The sequence below is a fragment of the Bos indicus genome, chromosome 16 (assembly GCF_029378745.1).
Source record: "Bos indicus isolate NIAB-ARS_2022 breed Sahiwal x Tharparkar chromosome 16, NIAB-ARS_B.indTharparkar_mat_pri_1.0, whole genome shotgun sequence".
NCBI classification, from domain to species: Eukaryota; Metazoa; Chordata; class Mammalia; order Artiodactyla; family Bovidae; genus Bos; species Bos indicus.
The window spans coordinates 81,692,969-81,708,300 of NC_091775.1; the positions used below are offsets into that span (position 1 = coordinate 81,692,969).

The 15,332-nt window shown below is 64.4% G+C and overlaps 1 protein-coding gene across 3 annotated transcripts; it reads left to right on the forward strand.

The window, feature by feature from the left end:
* Positions 1–1,993: 1,993 nt before the first annotated feature.
* TNNT2 (troponin T2, cardiac type) lies at positions 1,994–13,943 on the forward strand. 3 transcript variants are annotated; one of them, XM_070768829.1, is made up of 11 exons: positions 7,216–7,281; positions 7,621–7,656; positions 9,001–9,034; positions 10,191–10,251; positions 10,468–10,584; positions 10,975–11,052; positions 11,404–11,514; positions 12,389–12,498; positions 12,834–12,924; positions 13,371–13,411; positions 13,643–13,939. In XM_070768829.1, the coding sequence occupies exons 4-11, from the start codon at positions 10,198–10,200 to the stop codon at positions 13,686–13,688; spliced, it is 648 nt and encodes a 215-aa protein (XP_070624930.1). In that variant the 5' UTR covers positions 7,216–7,281; positions 7,621–7,656; positions 9,001–9,034; positions 10,191–10,197; the 3' UTR covers positions 13,689–13,939. The 3 variants fall into 3 exon arrangements, 2 of the variants coding, with proteins under 2 accessions (XP_070624930.1, XP_070624931.1); XM_070768830.1 differs by having other exon boundaries at positions 7,249–7,281; positions 7,624–7,656; positions 13,643–13,943; XR_011560997.1 differs by lacking the exons at positions 11,404–11,514; positions 12,389–12,498; positions 12,834–12,924; positions 13,371–13,411; positions 13,643–13,939 and adding exons at positions 1,994–2,567; positions 5,639–5,688; positions 6,384–6,508.
* Positions 13,944–15,332: the final 1,389 nt, after the last annotated feature.

The following is a 15,332-nucleotide window of genomic DNA, read 5'->3' on the forward strand; positions in this document are numbered from 1 at the left end:
CCCTGCGTGCTGTGTGTGGCTGAGGATGTGTGTGTGTATGGGGCGTACGTGTGTTTGTGCACAAGTCTGTGTGTGGTCCACACGTTTTCCCATCACTAGACCTACGTTAGAACCCTGCTCTCAGGTGCCTGCTTGGGTTTCTCTGGAGTCAGTGACACCTCACACCCCCTTTGCCCCAGCCCCACTGTGCGTATGGTCCTGAGGGAGGCTCCCGTCCCACATCCTGGGGCCAGGGACGGAAGGGCCTTGGGGCCCCGCCTGTGAGCCGACTGGCCTGCCTCCAGCAGGGGGTCTCGCATGGCCGGCCCTGTGCCCGCCTGGAGCTGGGGGCAGCGGGACCTGGAGGCCCTGGCCAGCCACCCTCACCCACCACCACACGTGCAACCCCAGAGTTCCTGGATGGAGCCAGGAGGGCTGGACTGGGCACCTCCAGAGAGGCAGGCCCCGCTCTGTGCTGTCCCACCAGGAACTCAGTCAGCAAGCGACCAAGAGGTGCTGAGTGCTCGCGTGCTACACTTGGGAGGGTCCCAGCGGGTGGCTTTGCCCAGCATAGCAGCGCCCTCCCTCCAGCATGGGGGTCTGAGAGGGGCCCGAGGGGTCTTGGCCCACCTGGCTCTGGTGTCTGGGCATATGGCACTGCTGTCCCTGGGGGGAGCCCTTGGTGCCCATCGGGGCTGCCTGGGCAGGGTGTGGAGGACAGCACCACGCTGCCCACCCCCTTGCACTCGCTCATCTATACACAAAGGCCCTGCACTCATCCTTCTGGGGGGGATGCACGCCCAGGGCGACCTCAGGTTGGCGTGTGAGGACAGCACTCAGCCTGGGCGCCCACCTGACCGTGCCCGCCTCCCGTGCCGGGCCTCCTGCGGGTCCTCAGGGCTGTGGGCACCGTCTCTGCGTTCTTGTCCCTCCTCTGCTGTAAGCTCAGAGAGGTGACTTCACTTCGTGTGCAAGGGCAGGGCATCCAGGGCAGGCCAGCTGTGGTGGCTGCAGTGATGGCCGCCCACGTGCCGAGTCAGTCCATCCTGCCTTAGGACGGTCCCTGGAGGCCACACACAGACAGGCCACAGATGCCTGGAACCTGCCAGTCTTTTCCTGTGGGGCCTCGGGTGCCAGAGCCCTCTCCCAGGCATCCACGCAAGCAAATTCTGTCCCATTCGAAGGACTTTTGAGCTTACAGGGGACCCACTGCAGTAGCTGGAGCTAAGGGAAGCTGTAGGAAAAGCGGTTCCTAAACTGCAGGAGATTTCGGGCCAGGACACAAAGCCCGGCTGGGCCCCCGGGGGCCAGACCAGGAGAGCGGGTGGCAGCCTGGCTGCTCACTGTCCCCCGGTGCCGGCTGCTGGCTCCTGGCTTCAGCAGGTCCCGACCCGGATCTACTGGTGCGGGAAGGGCCACTGAGCCTAGAGGAGGCGACTCAGGCCACTGGGCTCAGAGGCCCCCGGGGACCGTGGAAGGACAGCCTCAGCTGAGACGGGGCCAGGTCGATAGCAGAGCGGGTGAGGAGCGCGTGACGGACGGGGCCTGGGGCTCCCCAGGCAGCGAAGTTGAGGGGTGGGGGCGGGATGTGGGTCAGGAGAGGGGGGAAGTGGGGAGAGGCTGTCCTTGCCTACGGAGAGGAGTGTTTATCGCCCACAGGCGGCTCTTGGCAGGGCTGGGGCTCAGGGCCCAGGAGTCGGGCAGGACGGGGGCCCTGAGAATTCAGAGCAGGCCTCCCCTAGGTCGGCTTCCTCTTCTTTGTTGTGTCCTGAGCCCTTCCGTGACCCAGGTGCTGTGCTGGAGGCCGCAGGCACAGGCATGCAAGCAAATGCGAGGCCCCTGGGTGCTGGCCGCGTGGACATTGTAATCTAGTGGGTTTAGCAGATCGTAATTTTAAAGCCATCGTGGCGTGAACTTCAACCATCTTCCCTGCCCCTTCACTCAACCAGCTGCCTCTTTGAAGAGAACCCTTGCTCTTGGCTGGAAGTTCGACCTTGAATCTGACCCCCTGCAGTGGGTCTACTTCCTGCCCAGTGGGGAGGGCTTGCCACATGGCTTGGGGGGCAAGCAGACCCCTCTGTAGGTGTGCTCACTGAGGCTGCCAGAGCCTGCCTCTCCCCCAAGGGTGTTCACCCGCTCGAGGAGCCAGTAGCCTGGAAGCACCCTTGTCCACACATCACCACAGCTGAGCTTCTGCCCCCACCCTCCCCCCAGCCTGCCTTCCCGACTGCTGGCATCCACTTTATCGGGGTTCTCGGGACAGACAGCTGGCTTGTGTTATGTGCCTGCTCCCTCCTGTCCCCTGCCTGTCTGTCCTGGTTTTAAATAGCTTATCTGAGCAGCTGGATGACCACATGGGCTTATATGGCCTGGGGTACATGTTCCCTTAGCCCTGTCCCTGGCACCTGCCAAAATAGCAGCCAACACCCCCTCTCCCCCTGCCCCCGCCACCCCCGGCGTGACTCCTGCGCACATTCCTCCCACCGCCGGGGCGCGGGCCTGCTTAAAGCCTGTCCAGCCCCTGCCCTCGCCCAGAGCCCGCGAGGTGGAGCAGACACCACAAGACCCGTTGGCAGCTCCTGTTCTGGGTAAGACTGGGGCAGGCTCTAAGAGCAGAGGGGTGCCCTGTAGTCTGGGCCCTCTGTCCCAAGTCGCAGTGTCCACTCTGACTGGGTGTCGGAGCTGGGAGAGGCCCCCTTCCCTCGGGAGCTTTAGAGGGTGGCATCTCTGAGATGAATCCCTGAGCCTAGTTTAACCGACCCTCAGCCTGAGGCTGGAGACTCGGGTCTGAATCACAGACCTCCCACTGAAGGCCTGGGGCGGGTGGAAGGTCTTGGGTGAATAGCTGTCCCTCCCTGGGTCTGTTTCCTCCTTTGTAGGATGGAGAGATAATTGCCAGGCCTCTAAATGAAATGATGCTCCGACCCCCGGGGACCCTCTCCTGGAGCCTCCTCCCTCCAGGCGGGGAGCCCCTGCCCCATCCTGGGCAGGTCCTCCCCACTCCCCGGGGAGCAGAGTCGGGCCGTGGGTGCCCACACAAGTCAGTACAGTCCTCGCGGCCACATCCTCCTCCCTGGGGTTCAGAAGCTGTCAGAACTGATGAGAAAGGCTGCCTGCCAGAGGCAGCCAGGGGACCAGGGACCCCGGAGGCTCTTCCAGGCGGACGCAGGGTTGGGCCCCACCCTGGACAGGGCGCGGGCTGAGCGGCGTGGAGAGACCCACTTCCCGGTGGGGGGGGCCCGGCTCCCTGGGTCAGCGTGTTAACCCTGAGTCCAGTGCCACCAACCCAGGGTCCCTGCCCCCCATGCCCCTGGGGAGAGCGCCTGCTGGAGCTCTTCAGGGAGAACCACTCCCTCCTGAAGGAACACGGGGAGCGGGCGCCTGGAGATGGGCGTTTGAGGCTCGTGCTTGTCCTGGTGCAGCTGGGAGGCCTGACCTCTTGAATTCCTCCTCTGACCTGGGTCTTCGGGCAGGAGAGGAATCTGGGAGGATCGCATTGCCCTGGTCCAGCTCTGAGGGTGGGCCAACAGCTGCGGTCAGGTCCAGCTGCCTGCCGGGCACAGGGCTGAGAGTGGGGCCTCCACTCTTCTGTTTCATGGATAGGTTAACGGAGGCACAGAGAGGTTAAGTGACTCTGCTAAGGTCACACAGCAAAGCTGGGTATTAAACTTGGGCCTTTGACAGCATGGCCAGTGTTCTTTCTGCCTTCTATGGTTTCTGCTTTATTCCCCAAGAAAGGTCACCCTGGCCTTTTGGCTGTGATGGCAACCTGCTAGAAAGGGCGGGTGGGGGCCTGCCGGCCTCTCTCCCAACTGGAGGCCCCCCCGGCCCCCCGCCTTCCTGCCACCAGCGCCTGGACGCGATCTCAGATGCCTCCTCTGGGCTGGAAGCCCTCCCCCACCCCAACCTGCCTCTTGAGCGGCTCTATTTTTAGGAGCTGTGTTTGTAGGAGCAGGGGGGCTCACAGGGCTGTGCGGGGGCTCAGAACTGGCAGGGGGGCGGGCCACAGAGGAGAGAGCGTGAGAGCCGCCCCCCAGGCCGGCCAACCCCCTCCCTGAAGACCTCCCTGAACCCCAGGGTGACAGACTCCTCCCAGGGCTCAGGCCCCTGGCCTGACTGCTTCCCTGGGGCTCCAAGCAGTGCTGACCTGCCAGTTCTCACCCACCCTGGGCTGGGGGCTATCCCCCTGCTGCTCTCCCCCCAGGCCCCATTTGGAGACTCTCTGGGATGAGTACCCCCACCCAGGGGAGCCAGCTTCAGTCCAAAGTGCCCTGTTGCCAGCCCCGCCCTGCCTGCCCCACTGTAGGTCTGTTTGCTCTGACCCAGCAGGGCTGGACGACTGGGAGCAGGTTCAGAAGAGTTGCCAGCCTGAGGCTGCGGCCCGAGGCAGCTGCAACCCCGGGGGCTGTGGGCGGGGCACCTTCAGCACCTCTTAGCTTCAAAGGGGCTGCCTTGTGGCAGACACCATGCCACCTGCCAGAGCTGGGGCTCGCGGCACGTCTGCAGACAGGTGCCTGGGTGGGTCTCAGCGGTGAGGGTGGGGTCTGGGGGATAGGTGAGGGGGCATCAGCACCCCATCCAGGGCGCTGTCACTGCGGCCTGAGTCACAGGTTGGCGGCCGCAGCGCTGGGTGCAGCCTCCCTTCACCCCAGCCTTCCTCCCCTTGGAGAAGAGGAAACTGAGGCACAGGGGGCCAATGGCCTTCCTATGGTCACACACACGGGGTGTGGAGCCCGTGTCCCGAGCCATGCCTGCATCCCAGCCACCCCTCTGGCCTCTCCCTGGGCTCACAGCGACGGGGCAGCAAGACGCTTCCGTGTGGGACCCTGGGCTGCCTCCACACAGGCCTTGGGATGGGGGCTCGGGCCCCAGCTTCTGTTCTCAGCGCAGCGTGGGGGATACCCTGGAGAAACTCCACGGAACTGGGCTTTTCGTAGAGACAGCAGCTGTGAGAGATGAACAGACCCCACACCCGCCCAGGGTCCCCAGGGAACCATCACACAGGCGGGCACGTGGGCATTCCCTCATCTGTGATCCTCCTTGGATGCCCTGCTCAGCTTGCACTCCCCGTGTGTGGTGTGTGTCTGGGGTGTGTGGTGTGTCTGGGGTCTGGTGTGTGTCATCTAGTGTCTGGTGTGTGCTGTGTGTGTGTGTGTGTGACCGTGTGTGAGGGTGAGCCCCCCAGCCGTTTACCTGTGTGTCTGTGGAGCCACCAGCAGAGTGGCCCTGGGCAGCTTTGCAGCCACGTGTCCCCCACGTGTCCCCCGGGTGTCCCTCTGGCCTCCACAGGCCCCGCAGCCCTGCTCTGTCCTCTGTGTCTGCCCCGCGGCGGTGCTGAGAGCTTTACAGACAGAACTGCAGGCAGCGGCCCCTCCCTGTGACCGTGGGCCCTGATTTTGGCTCTGGGTGTCGGCTGACCCTGCGGGTTCTTCCCTGTCGCTGAGCTGCTTCCGGGGGAGAGGCCTGGCTGTGGAAAGACTCAGAGCCGTGTCCAAGGGGCGCGGAGCCTGCAGCCTGGCCCTGCTGGGACGGTGTCTCTTCCCGACAGGGGCGGGGGCCCGGTGCAGCTGGTCCAGGGCTGGGGGATGGCAGGCCCAGGGCTTCCCGCAGAGCTGGGTGGCTGGCCCTCTGCCCACCCGGACTGTCTGTCTCTCTGCAGAAGGAAGAGGAGGCCATGTCGGACGTGGAAGAGGCCGTGGAGGAGTATGAGTGAGTCCTGGGGTGCTGGGCAGGGGCTGTGCCCGTCGGGGGCGTGGGGAGAGCTGCACCCTTGTTTCCAGCCTGTTGCCTCGGGCTGCCCCAGGCAGGGGGCTGGCCATGAAGACCCAGGGCTACGGGATGGGCTGGGCTAGGGGCTGGGGGCTGGGCCTCCTGAGAAAAGACCAGAGAGTTTCCGTGAGGTCCCAGAGGCCACAGAGCCATTGTGCCCAGAAACCCGCCCCAGACCTGGCATCACGGCCTTGGGGGCTGCTGGCCCTGCCCTCTTCCCTGTCCCGGGGGCCAGGGAGGGGGGCACACTGCAACCCATCAGTCAGTCGTCCCTGGGGGAGGCAGTGCCCAGGGCAGATAGGACCGCAGACCTCGCTTGGACCCTGAAGACCCCGTACTGGGCACCGAGGGTGCAGAACTGGGGGCTGAGTGGAGGGCTTGTGCCCGTGGGCTTGGGCCGGGTGGACGGGGATGGGGGCGTGCAGAGCCCAGGGACCAGCACTTGCCAGGTTTCCTGGGGGGGTCGGGGGGAGGCAGCTGAACGGAGCCGGGCTTGGCTGGGCTGTGGGTGGGGCTGGGCAGACTCCAGGACCCAGCACGGGGGTAAAAGTCTCCTGGAAAAGGTCATGGGGTGTGTGCGCGCGTGTGTACACGTGCGTGCTGTGTTCCTGACAGCGTCTCCCCTCACGCTGCAGGGAGCAGGAAGGTAAGCACACCCAGACTCTCACTGGGCGGGAAGACAGCCTGGCTGGAAACTGACTGTCTCTTCTGTCCTCTCTTGTGCTCACGCCTCCTCCCCGAGCAGAAGCAGCCGAGGAAGGTACGGGGGTGGGGGTTGCCCAGGAAGCATCTCGCCTGTCCCCAGCCCCTGCTCCCAGCTGAGCAAAGTCCCCCTACCAGCCCCCGCTTCCTGCGGGCAGAGTCCTAACGGGGCCATGCCGCCTGTCTGCTCCACCGCCTGACTGGGCTGGGGGCCACACCCTGCCAGCAAGTGATGAAAATAGAACCCCCCCCCAGCCCCGAATTCTGCCCAGGCCCTAGCCCTCTCCCATGCTGGGCAGCCTCTCACCCACACGGGTCCTTTCTGGTTCCAGACACTGAGGAAGGGGCTCCAGGGCCTGAGTCTAGGACAGGACCCTGACCCTGTGCTGTGACATCAGAGAATGAGCTGGGGAGGGAGGCTGAGTCAGACACGGGGCCCAGAGGCGGCCCCACTGTGACAGCACCTCCGGGTGCAGAGGGGCCTTCAGCCCCAGAGAGGAAAGTTTCAAACGAGAGGACCTTGCATAGACTTCCCCTGAAGGAGCAGACACGGAGCATTCCAGGCTTTGTGGCCCCTGGTCCTGCTGAAGCTGCCACTCCAGGAACATTCTAGAAACGGTCTGCAGGCCATTGGGCCCTAGTTTGCAGCTTCTGGTTTAAACCAAGAATAGAGCGGCCCCTGTCAGCCACACAGGTCCCCCCACACTCACTGGGCCCCACCCCTCCCTGCGCCGGGCCCGCTCACTGTCTGGTCCGCTTCTCCAGAGCACGAGGAGGCGGTGGAAGAGGAGGCTGGAGGCGAGGCTGAGGCTGGGGAGCCCTGCACCGCAGGTGAGGCCCCTCCTGGAGCGAGGGGGGAAGGGGGCCCTTCTGAGCTTGGGGCAGCAAGGGCCCCAGCGCTGCTCCTGAGGCAGCGGGAAGGCCCCCTAGACCGTGCTCTGCAGCCTGGGCAGCCCCCCGTCCAGGCCGGGCTCAGCCTCGTCAGTACACGCTGCACCTGCTTCTTTTGGCCAGGCGGTCCTGGGCCCTGGCAGGTGTGCACAGGTGGATCCTGGACCTGGAGCCCTGCAGGGCCCCCTTGGCTGAGGACGTGTTGGGGGGACAGGGGGCTACTGGCAGGGCCTTGAGCTTGGAATCGGGACCGTGACTCCTTTCTCATGTTCTGTTCAGAAGATGGAGAAGAAGAGGAAGGTAGAGAGGCTGAAGGTGAGGCCCACTGGCCATTGGGACATGGTGGGGAAGCCCCTCCTGCAGCTGTGGGGGAGACCCTGGTGGGGAGGGGGAGACCTTGGGGGGAGGGGGAGACCCTTGGGGGGAGGAGGGGGAGACCCTGGGGTGGGGGAGACCCTAGGGGGAGGAATGGGAGACCCTAGGGGGAGGTGGAGACCCTGGGGGGAGGAGGGGGAGACCCTGGGGAGTGGGGGAGACCCTGGGGTGAGGGGGAGACCCTGGGGGAGGAGGAGACCCTGAGGGGAGGGGGAGACCCAGGGGGGGAGGGGAGACCCAGGGGGGAGGAGGGGGAGACCCAGGGGGGAGGAGGAGACCCTGGGGGGGGGCGGGGGAGACCCTGGGGGGAGGAGGGGGAGACCCTAGGGGAGGAGGAGACCCTGGGCGGGAGGGGGAGACCTTGAGGGGGGGAAGAGACCCTGGGGGGGAGGAGGAGACCCTGGGGGGAGGAGGGGGAGACCCTGGGGGGAGGGGGGAGACCCTGGGGGGAGGAGGGGGAGACCCTGTGGAGTGGGGGAGACCCTGGGGTGAGGGGGAGACCCTGGGGGAGGAGGAGACCCTGGGGGGGAGGGGGAGACCTTGGGGGGCAGGAAGAGACCCTGGGGGGGAGGAGGAGACCCTGGGGGGAGGCGGGGGAGACCTTGGGGGGAGGGGGAGACCTTGGGGGTGTGGGCATAGAACCATGTGTGTCTGCAGGTTGGGCTCCTCCTTCCAGAAACGGTGCCTTGGAGGTGCCCAGGGGGAGGGGGCCAGGTTGGGTCAGGGCAGTGGTCACATCACATCTATCCATGAGGTTTCTGCAGCCTGGGTGAACCACGGGAGGGTAGGGTGTCTGGGGCTGAGATCCCAGGCGCGGATGGTCCATGGGGTAGGTCACTGCTGTGGGCGCTGTTGACCTACAGCCTTCACAGGGGCCCAGGTGGCCCGAGTCACACACTGGGGCTTGGAGTCACACCCATCAGCTTCCGGTCCTGAGCCGCCTCAGGTCTGGGGGGCAACTGCGGAGGCAGAGACTTAGGCAGGGACTCTGGGGCCAGGACCCCAGGATGTGTCCCCGACCCCTCCTCCCTGTGTGGCAGGCGCTGCTGACTGAGAGCGCTGTGTGCACTCGCATCCCCGAGACCCCCTGAGCATCAGCCCTGAGTGGAGCCTGGGGTTTGCAGCCCTGCCGCTTAGTGCTCTGGTTGCTCCTGCAGTCCGGGGATGGGAGGGACTCACTGGTGACGGGCAAACGGAGGCTCATGGGTGCCAGCTTATCAGGGGCACAGTGGGGCCAGATCCAGGCCTCCCGACCCCAAGTTCACGTGCTTTCCTCCTCTCCAGATGGCCCGGTGGAGGAGTTCAAGCCCAAGCCCAGGTGAGTGGTGAAGCCCTGGGAGCAGAGGGCCCGTGAGAGAGAACCCTTGGGACAGGACTGGGTGCACGTGGCACAGTGGGCACAGGCTGGGATGCGGCAGACACAGACCACCCTGTACAGCTGTGTAGGTTGTGTGCGGTAAAAGAGTCTCTGCTGGGTGTGTGGGGGTAGGGGGTGGGGCGGCTGAAAACCACCCACACTCCGTCACCAGCGCCTTAACCCTAACCCTAACCCTAACCCTAACCTTAACCCTAACCCTAACCTTAACCCTAACCCTAACCCTAACCCTAACCCTAACCCTAACCTTGCTACAGTCAGCACTATGCCCATCTAGAGGGAAAGGACAGACCAGCCATGGACCTGGGCAGACACCCTGTCCAACCCCTCAGGAGAGCTGGGACACTGTCCTTGGTGGCTGGAGGAGGACATGAGGGAAAAAAATTTGGAGAAGCCAAGCAGTGAAAGCGTGTCAGTCTAGGCATATGGCTTCAGAGGGTCACAAAGGGCCATACAAGGCAACTTGGGGCTATACAGGACACACATGGGAGCTCTGTGTGCAGAGGAGGGTGGGGCTTTGGAAATGCCAGCCCCGCGATCTGATGGTGCCTCAGCACACAGTTCAGGAGACGCTCCAAAAGCAGCCCAGCCTGGCAATCCCAGCCCCTTCCCATCCCCTCATTGGAGCAAACACTGCGGTGTCTTGGTTCAGATCCCCACACCAGAGGGCAGACAGGAAAGCAGGGCTCAGTGTCCTAGCCTGGAGTCCCACAGTGAGTGGGTGAGGTGTGTGAGGCTGACCGCTGCCTCCTGGGCTCCTGGGGTCGGGGCCAGGAGTGTGGGTCAGCCAGGGTGCAAGCCAAGCCTCTCTACTTCCTGGCTGCATGGTTTTGAGCAAAGCCTTATGTCTCTGAGCCTCTGTCTTCCTGAACGAGATGAGTGGTTTCCACTCCAGGTGACTGTGAGGATACATGAGGCCACTGTAGGCACCCCAGTCCCGAGTGGGCGTGGGGACCCCGGGTGGGCACTGTGCTGTTGTCACCGCGTGGAGGCTGGGTCTCAGCCTTTCTGCAGGGAGGAGAGGGACCTGCCCATCCCCGGTACCACAGCCCCTCTATGCAGGGAGGGCTTGGTACTCACCCCTCCTTCTGCCCACCAGGCCCTTCATGCCCAACTTGGTGCCGCCCAAGATCCCTGATGGAGAGAGGGTGGACTTCGATGTGAGTGCCAGCTCAAGGAGGGCAGCCCCCGCCCCACTCAAGACCTCAGCCCCCCGCCCCCACACCCCGCCACGCTTGGGGGAGGACACGGGGGGAGGGGCACCGTGTCCGACACCACCCTGAGCTCAGCCCCAGTTGGTCCCACGACCCCAAGGCTTCGCTCCTGCCCTGCGGGCGGGGTCGCCTCTGAGTGCCGCCCCCCGCCCCCCACCCCAGGACATACACCGGAAGCGCATGGAGAAGGACCTCAACGAGCTGCAGACACTGATCGAGGCGCATTTCGAGAACCGCAAGAAGGAGGAGGAGGAGCTGGTCTCCCTCAAAGACAGGATCGTGGGTGTCGTGCCCTCTGGGCGTCTGGGAGGAGGTCCAGAAGGAGCCCCCAGGGCCCCGCCCCGTGCTCTCTTCCCTTCCCCACCCCCCAGGGCAGAGCGGAGTTGGCATCTCAGCTCCCACCTCCCGCACCCTGGGCACAACCCCGCCCCAGTGATGAAGGGCAGATGCCGTGACCCTGAGCCTGGATTCTCTCTCCACGCTCTAGCCCCTCCTCCCCGCCCCGCTCCTGCTCCACAGGGCTTGGCCCCCACCTCCCTGCACAGAGTGGTGTCCACACCGGCGGGGGCGGGGCCGGCGGGCACTCAGGGGCCGCGGCGAAGGCCGTCGGGCCCTCTCCGGGGGCTGAGGTCCGTCCCGAGTGACCGCAGCCTTGCGTCCTCCCCGCAGGAGAAGCGGCGGGCAGAACGCGCGGAGCAGCAGCGCATCCGCGCGGAGCGCGAGAAGGAGCGGCAGACGCGCCTGGCGGTGAGTGGCCGCTGGCCTCCGTCCGCGGGGCCCAGGGTCGCTGTCCCGGCTCTGACAGCAGAGGAGACAGAGATGCCCAGAGTGTCTAAGGAGACGCCCCATCCCTCCGCAGCGCGCCCCCGGGAGCCGAGCCCGCATCCCCCTCCTGCGCAGTTGTGGGTGGGCCCCCACGGCAGGGCCTCCTGTCCTGGAGAGTAGCAGGCCCTTGGGAGCTGGAGCCCATCTGTTCAGCCCCTCTTCTCCCATCGGGCACCGCCAGCGCCAGACATGTGCCGGGTGCGCCCTCAGTGCTGGCCCAGACTCAGGGCGTCTGGCCCCCAGCGTAACCCATTCTCTCCCCGCGGGAACCAGGAGGAGCGAGCCCGCCGAGAGGAGGAGGAGAGCCGCAGGAAGGCGGAGGACGAGGCGCGCAAGAAGAAGGCTCTGTCCAACATGATGCACTTCGGAGGCTACATCCAGAAGGTGGGGCCTCCGGCTCCTCCTGTTGAGGGGGTCTCGGGAGAGAAATGCCCAGCCACTGCTGGGAGACCGCGTTCTCACACCCAGACCCCGAGCTGGCTCTCCCTGGCTGGCTTTCCCTGGGAAGAGCTGCCGGGCTGGGGGCTCCAGAGCACCAGCGCTCTTCCCGGGTGGCTGGTGCAGCCGGCAGGCCCGAAGCGCCATCTCAGGTCTGCCTGGTGTGGCCTCCTGCAGCCTGGAGGCTGTCTCTCCATTTGTAGGATGGCATTAATGGTGCCGTCTGCCTGCTCTGAGATGGTCAGACGAGCTACCCTGGAAAGCAGCTGAGTGCTGCCTGGATGCAGGCTGGTTTCCTCCTAGGACCCATCACAGGGCCTAGTGTGGTGCCCCCTGTTCTTGGAGTGGGGGGGAGGGGGAGCAGAAGTCTCTGCGCTGTGGACCCGGCCATCCCCCGGGCCCTGCCTCCTGGTGACCCTCAAGCAGGGCCTGCTGGCAGTCGGCCCTGCCCCCAGCCCGCACACGGGTCCAGCAGCGGGCTCCCCAAGGCAGCTGACGCCTCTCCTTCGTGTCTCCACTCTTCCTGTCCCTCCCTCTGTCTGTTGCCTCTCCTGTCTTTCTCTGGGGCTCTTCTCCCGCTGTCCTGCTGTGCAGGCCCAGGTAGGTTCTGGTCCTCAGGTCCTTCCCCTCTCCTTTGGGGAGCCTGGGGAGGGCAAGGTGCTGGGCTGGAAGGCGGGGAGGCTGGGTGTTGCTGGCCTGGGTGTGCAGCAGGGAGGTGAGCAGCAGCCGTGCTGCAGGCAGGCCTGTCTCCCTGCCGGGCCTGGGGGTGCAGGGAGGGCAGGGCTTCTCTAGCCCCTCCCCCGCTTCTTACTCTCTCCAGACAGAGCGTAAAAGTGGGAAGAGACAGACCGAGCGGGAGAAGAAGAAGAAGATTCTGGCCGAGCGGAGGAAGGTGCTGGCCATCGACCACCTGAACGAAGACCAGCTGAGGTGGGCTGCCTGCGGGGCTGCACCTCTGGAGGGCGTCCCGCCTCGCATCACCGGGTGCTGCTGCCCCACTTTCCCGCGGGGGCTTCGGGGGGCTGGCCTGGGCCTTCTTGGCAGGCAGCGCTTGGTTCCCTCTCCTTCCCGCTGGGGCTCCCCAGCTCCATGTCCTAAGGCTTTGTCCTGGCAGCGCTGGCATCCGCCTGCAGTGCTGGGCACTGCCCAGGCCAAGCCAGGGTGCAGGGCCTGGGGGCGAAGGAGGGCAGGGCTGGGGGGTCAGGATCTAGATGCAGGCAGGTGGGGACCTTCTTACTGCTCACCTCTCTTGCTGGCCTGTGCAGGGAGAAGGCCAAGGAGCTGTGGCAGAACATCTACGACCTGGAGGCGGAGAAGTTCGACCTGCAAGAGAAGTTCAAGCAGCAGAAATACGAGGTAAGCGGCTGCTGCCCGCACCCCTGCTGGTGGCCTCTGTCCCCCCACAACCCCTGGGGCCTGTCTGGTGGTGCTCCCCACCCTTGTCGGGGCTGGTGCTCCTGGAGCCTGAGGGTCACTGGGGCTGAGCAGACACTTCCTGGGGTCCCGGCCCTGAGGGCCCCCACTTCTGGCCTGAGGAAGCAGCTCAGCGCCCTGAGTCCACCGGGAGGACCATTGCACAGGCCAGGCCTCCTGTGGAGTCGGGGGCTCACCAGCGATTCGGCCCCTTCGCTCCCCCACGCTCACTTGGGGCCCAGTGTGGGTCCTGGGAGAGGCAGTGTGGTCCCCGCCACGCAGATGCCAGGCAGGAGGACGGCTTGCCCCCCAGCCCCGCCCACCTCCCCAGGCCACCTGGGCCCCCTCGCGGGGGGTGCCTGAGCTACTCTTCCCACCGTTTCTTTCAGATCAATGTTCTCCGAAACAGGATCAATGACAACCAGAAAGTGTGAGTGTCTGACTCCAGCTTCCACCCCCACCCATGGTCTCCCGGCCCCTCCCCACTCCTGTGGTCAGGCCCCTGCCCTCCACGAGGCTGCTTCGGGCTGAGCCTCTGCAGGCAGCTCAGTGTGCCCCTGCCCCCATCGGCCCTCAGCACCCCCACAACCCCTGGAAGCTCCCTCCACCACTGCCGCCCCCGTCCACCCCGTCCCCCCTGACTGGGTCCTGCTTCCTGCAGCTCCAAGACTCGAGGGAAGGCCAAGGTCACGGGGCGCTGGAAGTAGAATGGCGCCTCCTTCTCCAGGACCTACTCCTCACCAGCTGCTCCTGACCTACCTTCTCCTGCTCCGCACTGTCCACACCCTGCACAGCCACCCCCTCCACCCTGTCCCCCGCCGCAGACTGGCTGGAAGCCACACTCGTGCCGCTCCCCACCCCCATCATAATAAAAGCACCGTGCCCCCGCTGCACTCCTGTCTGTTCTCTTCAGGGGGAGGGGGCCCGTAGGGCACCCGGCCCCCAGGGGCTGCGCAGAGCTCCCGTTGAGGCAGTGGTTTCTGAGCTGAGCCCTCGGGGCGGGGCTTCTGCTTCCACTTCTGTGTCAGGGTTGCCACCGCACACCCGGGCACGCTGGCACTGGTCCACAGAGCTGTGTCCGTCAGTGACCAGTTCTGTTTCCGGCTCAGCCAGGGGTTTGTCCCTTAGGTCTGGTCTGCTGGAGTTTGCAGCTCCATGACCTGTGGGTGCAGCATTAAACGGGAGTGCTGTGCTGGATTCAGGGCTGGAGTGACTTGAAGTCTCAGGGGGGATTGTCGGGGAGAACGGCTTGGCACTTTCCTGAAGGCAGCCCGCAGCCCCCTTTTTGTTGCAGCAAAGGGAGGACATGATGAGGCGCACACAGTGGGGATTGCCCCACGGTGCACCTCTCAGCGTCCTGAAGTGTGCCACCAGTAGCTGCCACAGCTCACAGACGAGGAGACCGGCCCTTGGCAGGCTGTTCTAGTTGTTCTGAGAAGTAGGCGGCAGGTTGGGGGACACTCCCCAGGGTTTGGATTAGCACCCCAAGGCTTATCTTGTGTATCATGGACATACAGTTTGAAGGGTTTCTTTAGGTCTGGTAGTCCAAAGCTGGAGCTGACCTTTTTATTGTCTCAAAGGCTGTTTGGCCCTCTTTACTCCAAGTAAGAGGCTCAAGGTCATGTCCCTTCAGTGTCTCAGGGGCTTCCCTGTGAGCCCATAATTTGGGATCCAAATCAGATAAAACTCTGCCATTCCCAGAAAACCTTGCAGTTGTCTGCAGATCTTCGGTGCTCCCAAACCTGCAGGCGCTTGCTTTCCATCAGGCAAGAGGTCCAGTTGTCCTTGGGAGAGGACAAAGTCCAGATATGTGACTTGTTTGCATATCTGGGCTTTTTCCTGGGGACCTTATATCCACATTTGGCCAAAGAGTTCAGGGTCCTGATAGTATTCTCTAGACACTTGTGATACGTAGGGCTTGCCATGAGCATGTCATCCAGGCTCCATGTCATCTTGCTCCATCCAAAGAGCAAAAGCCCTTCATCCAACATTAAGTCTCTGAGGTCTCTAGCCAGCGTTTCCCCAAACGAGGTAGGGGGTTTGAACACTTGCGGCAGGACTCTCCAACAGCGGTGTTGGATTCGCTGTGTTTCCAGGTCCTGCCATTCAAAGGCAAAGAGCAGCTGCAATTCCTCTGCAACAGGAGTGCAGAGGAAAGCATCCTTCACATCCAGGACTGAGAACCAACTGTGTTCTCTGGGAACAGTTGTGAGCAGAGCGTGTGGATTAGGCCCCACAGGGTGTAAGTCGTGGACTACTTCATTAATAGCCCTCAAGTCCTGAACAAGACAATACTGTCCTGAGTTTGGTTTTTTACGGGGAGGACAGGGGTGTTATATGGAGACCTGCAA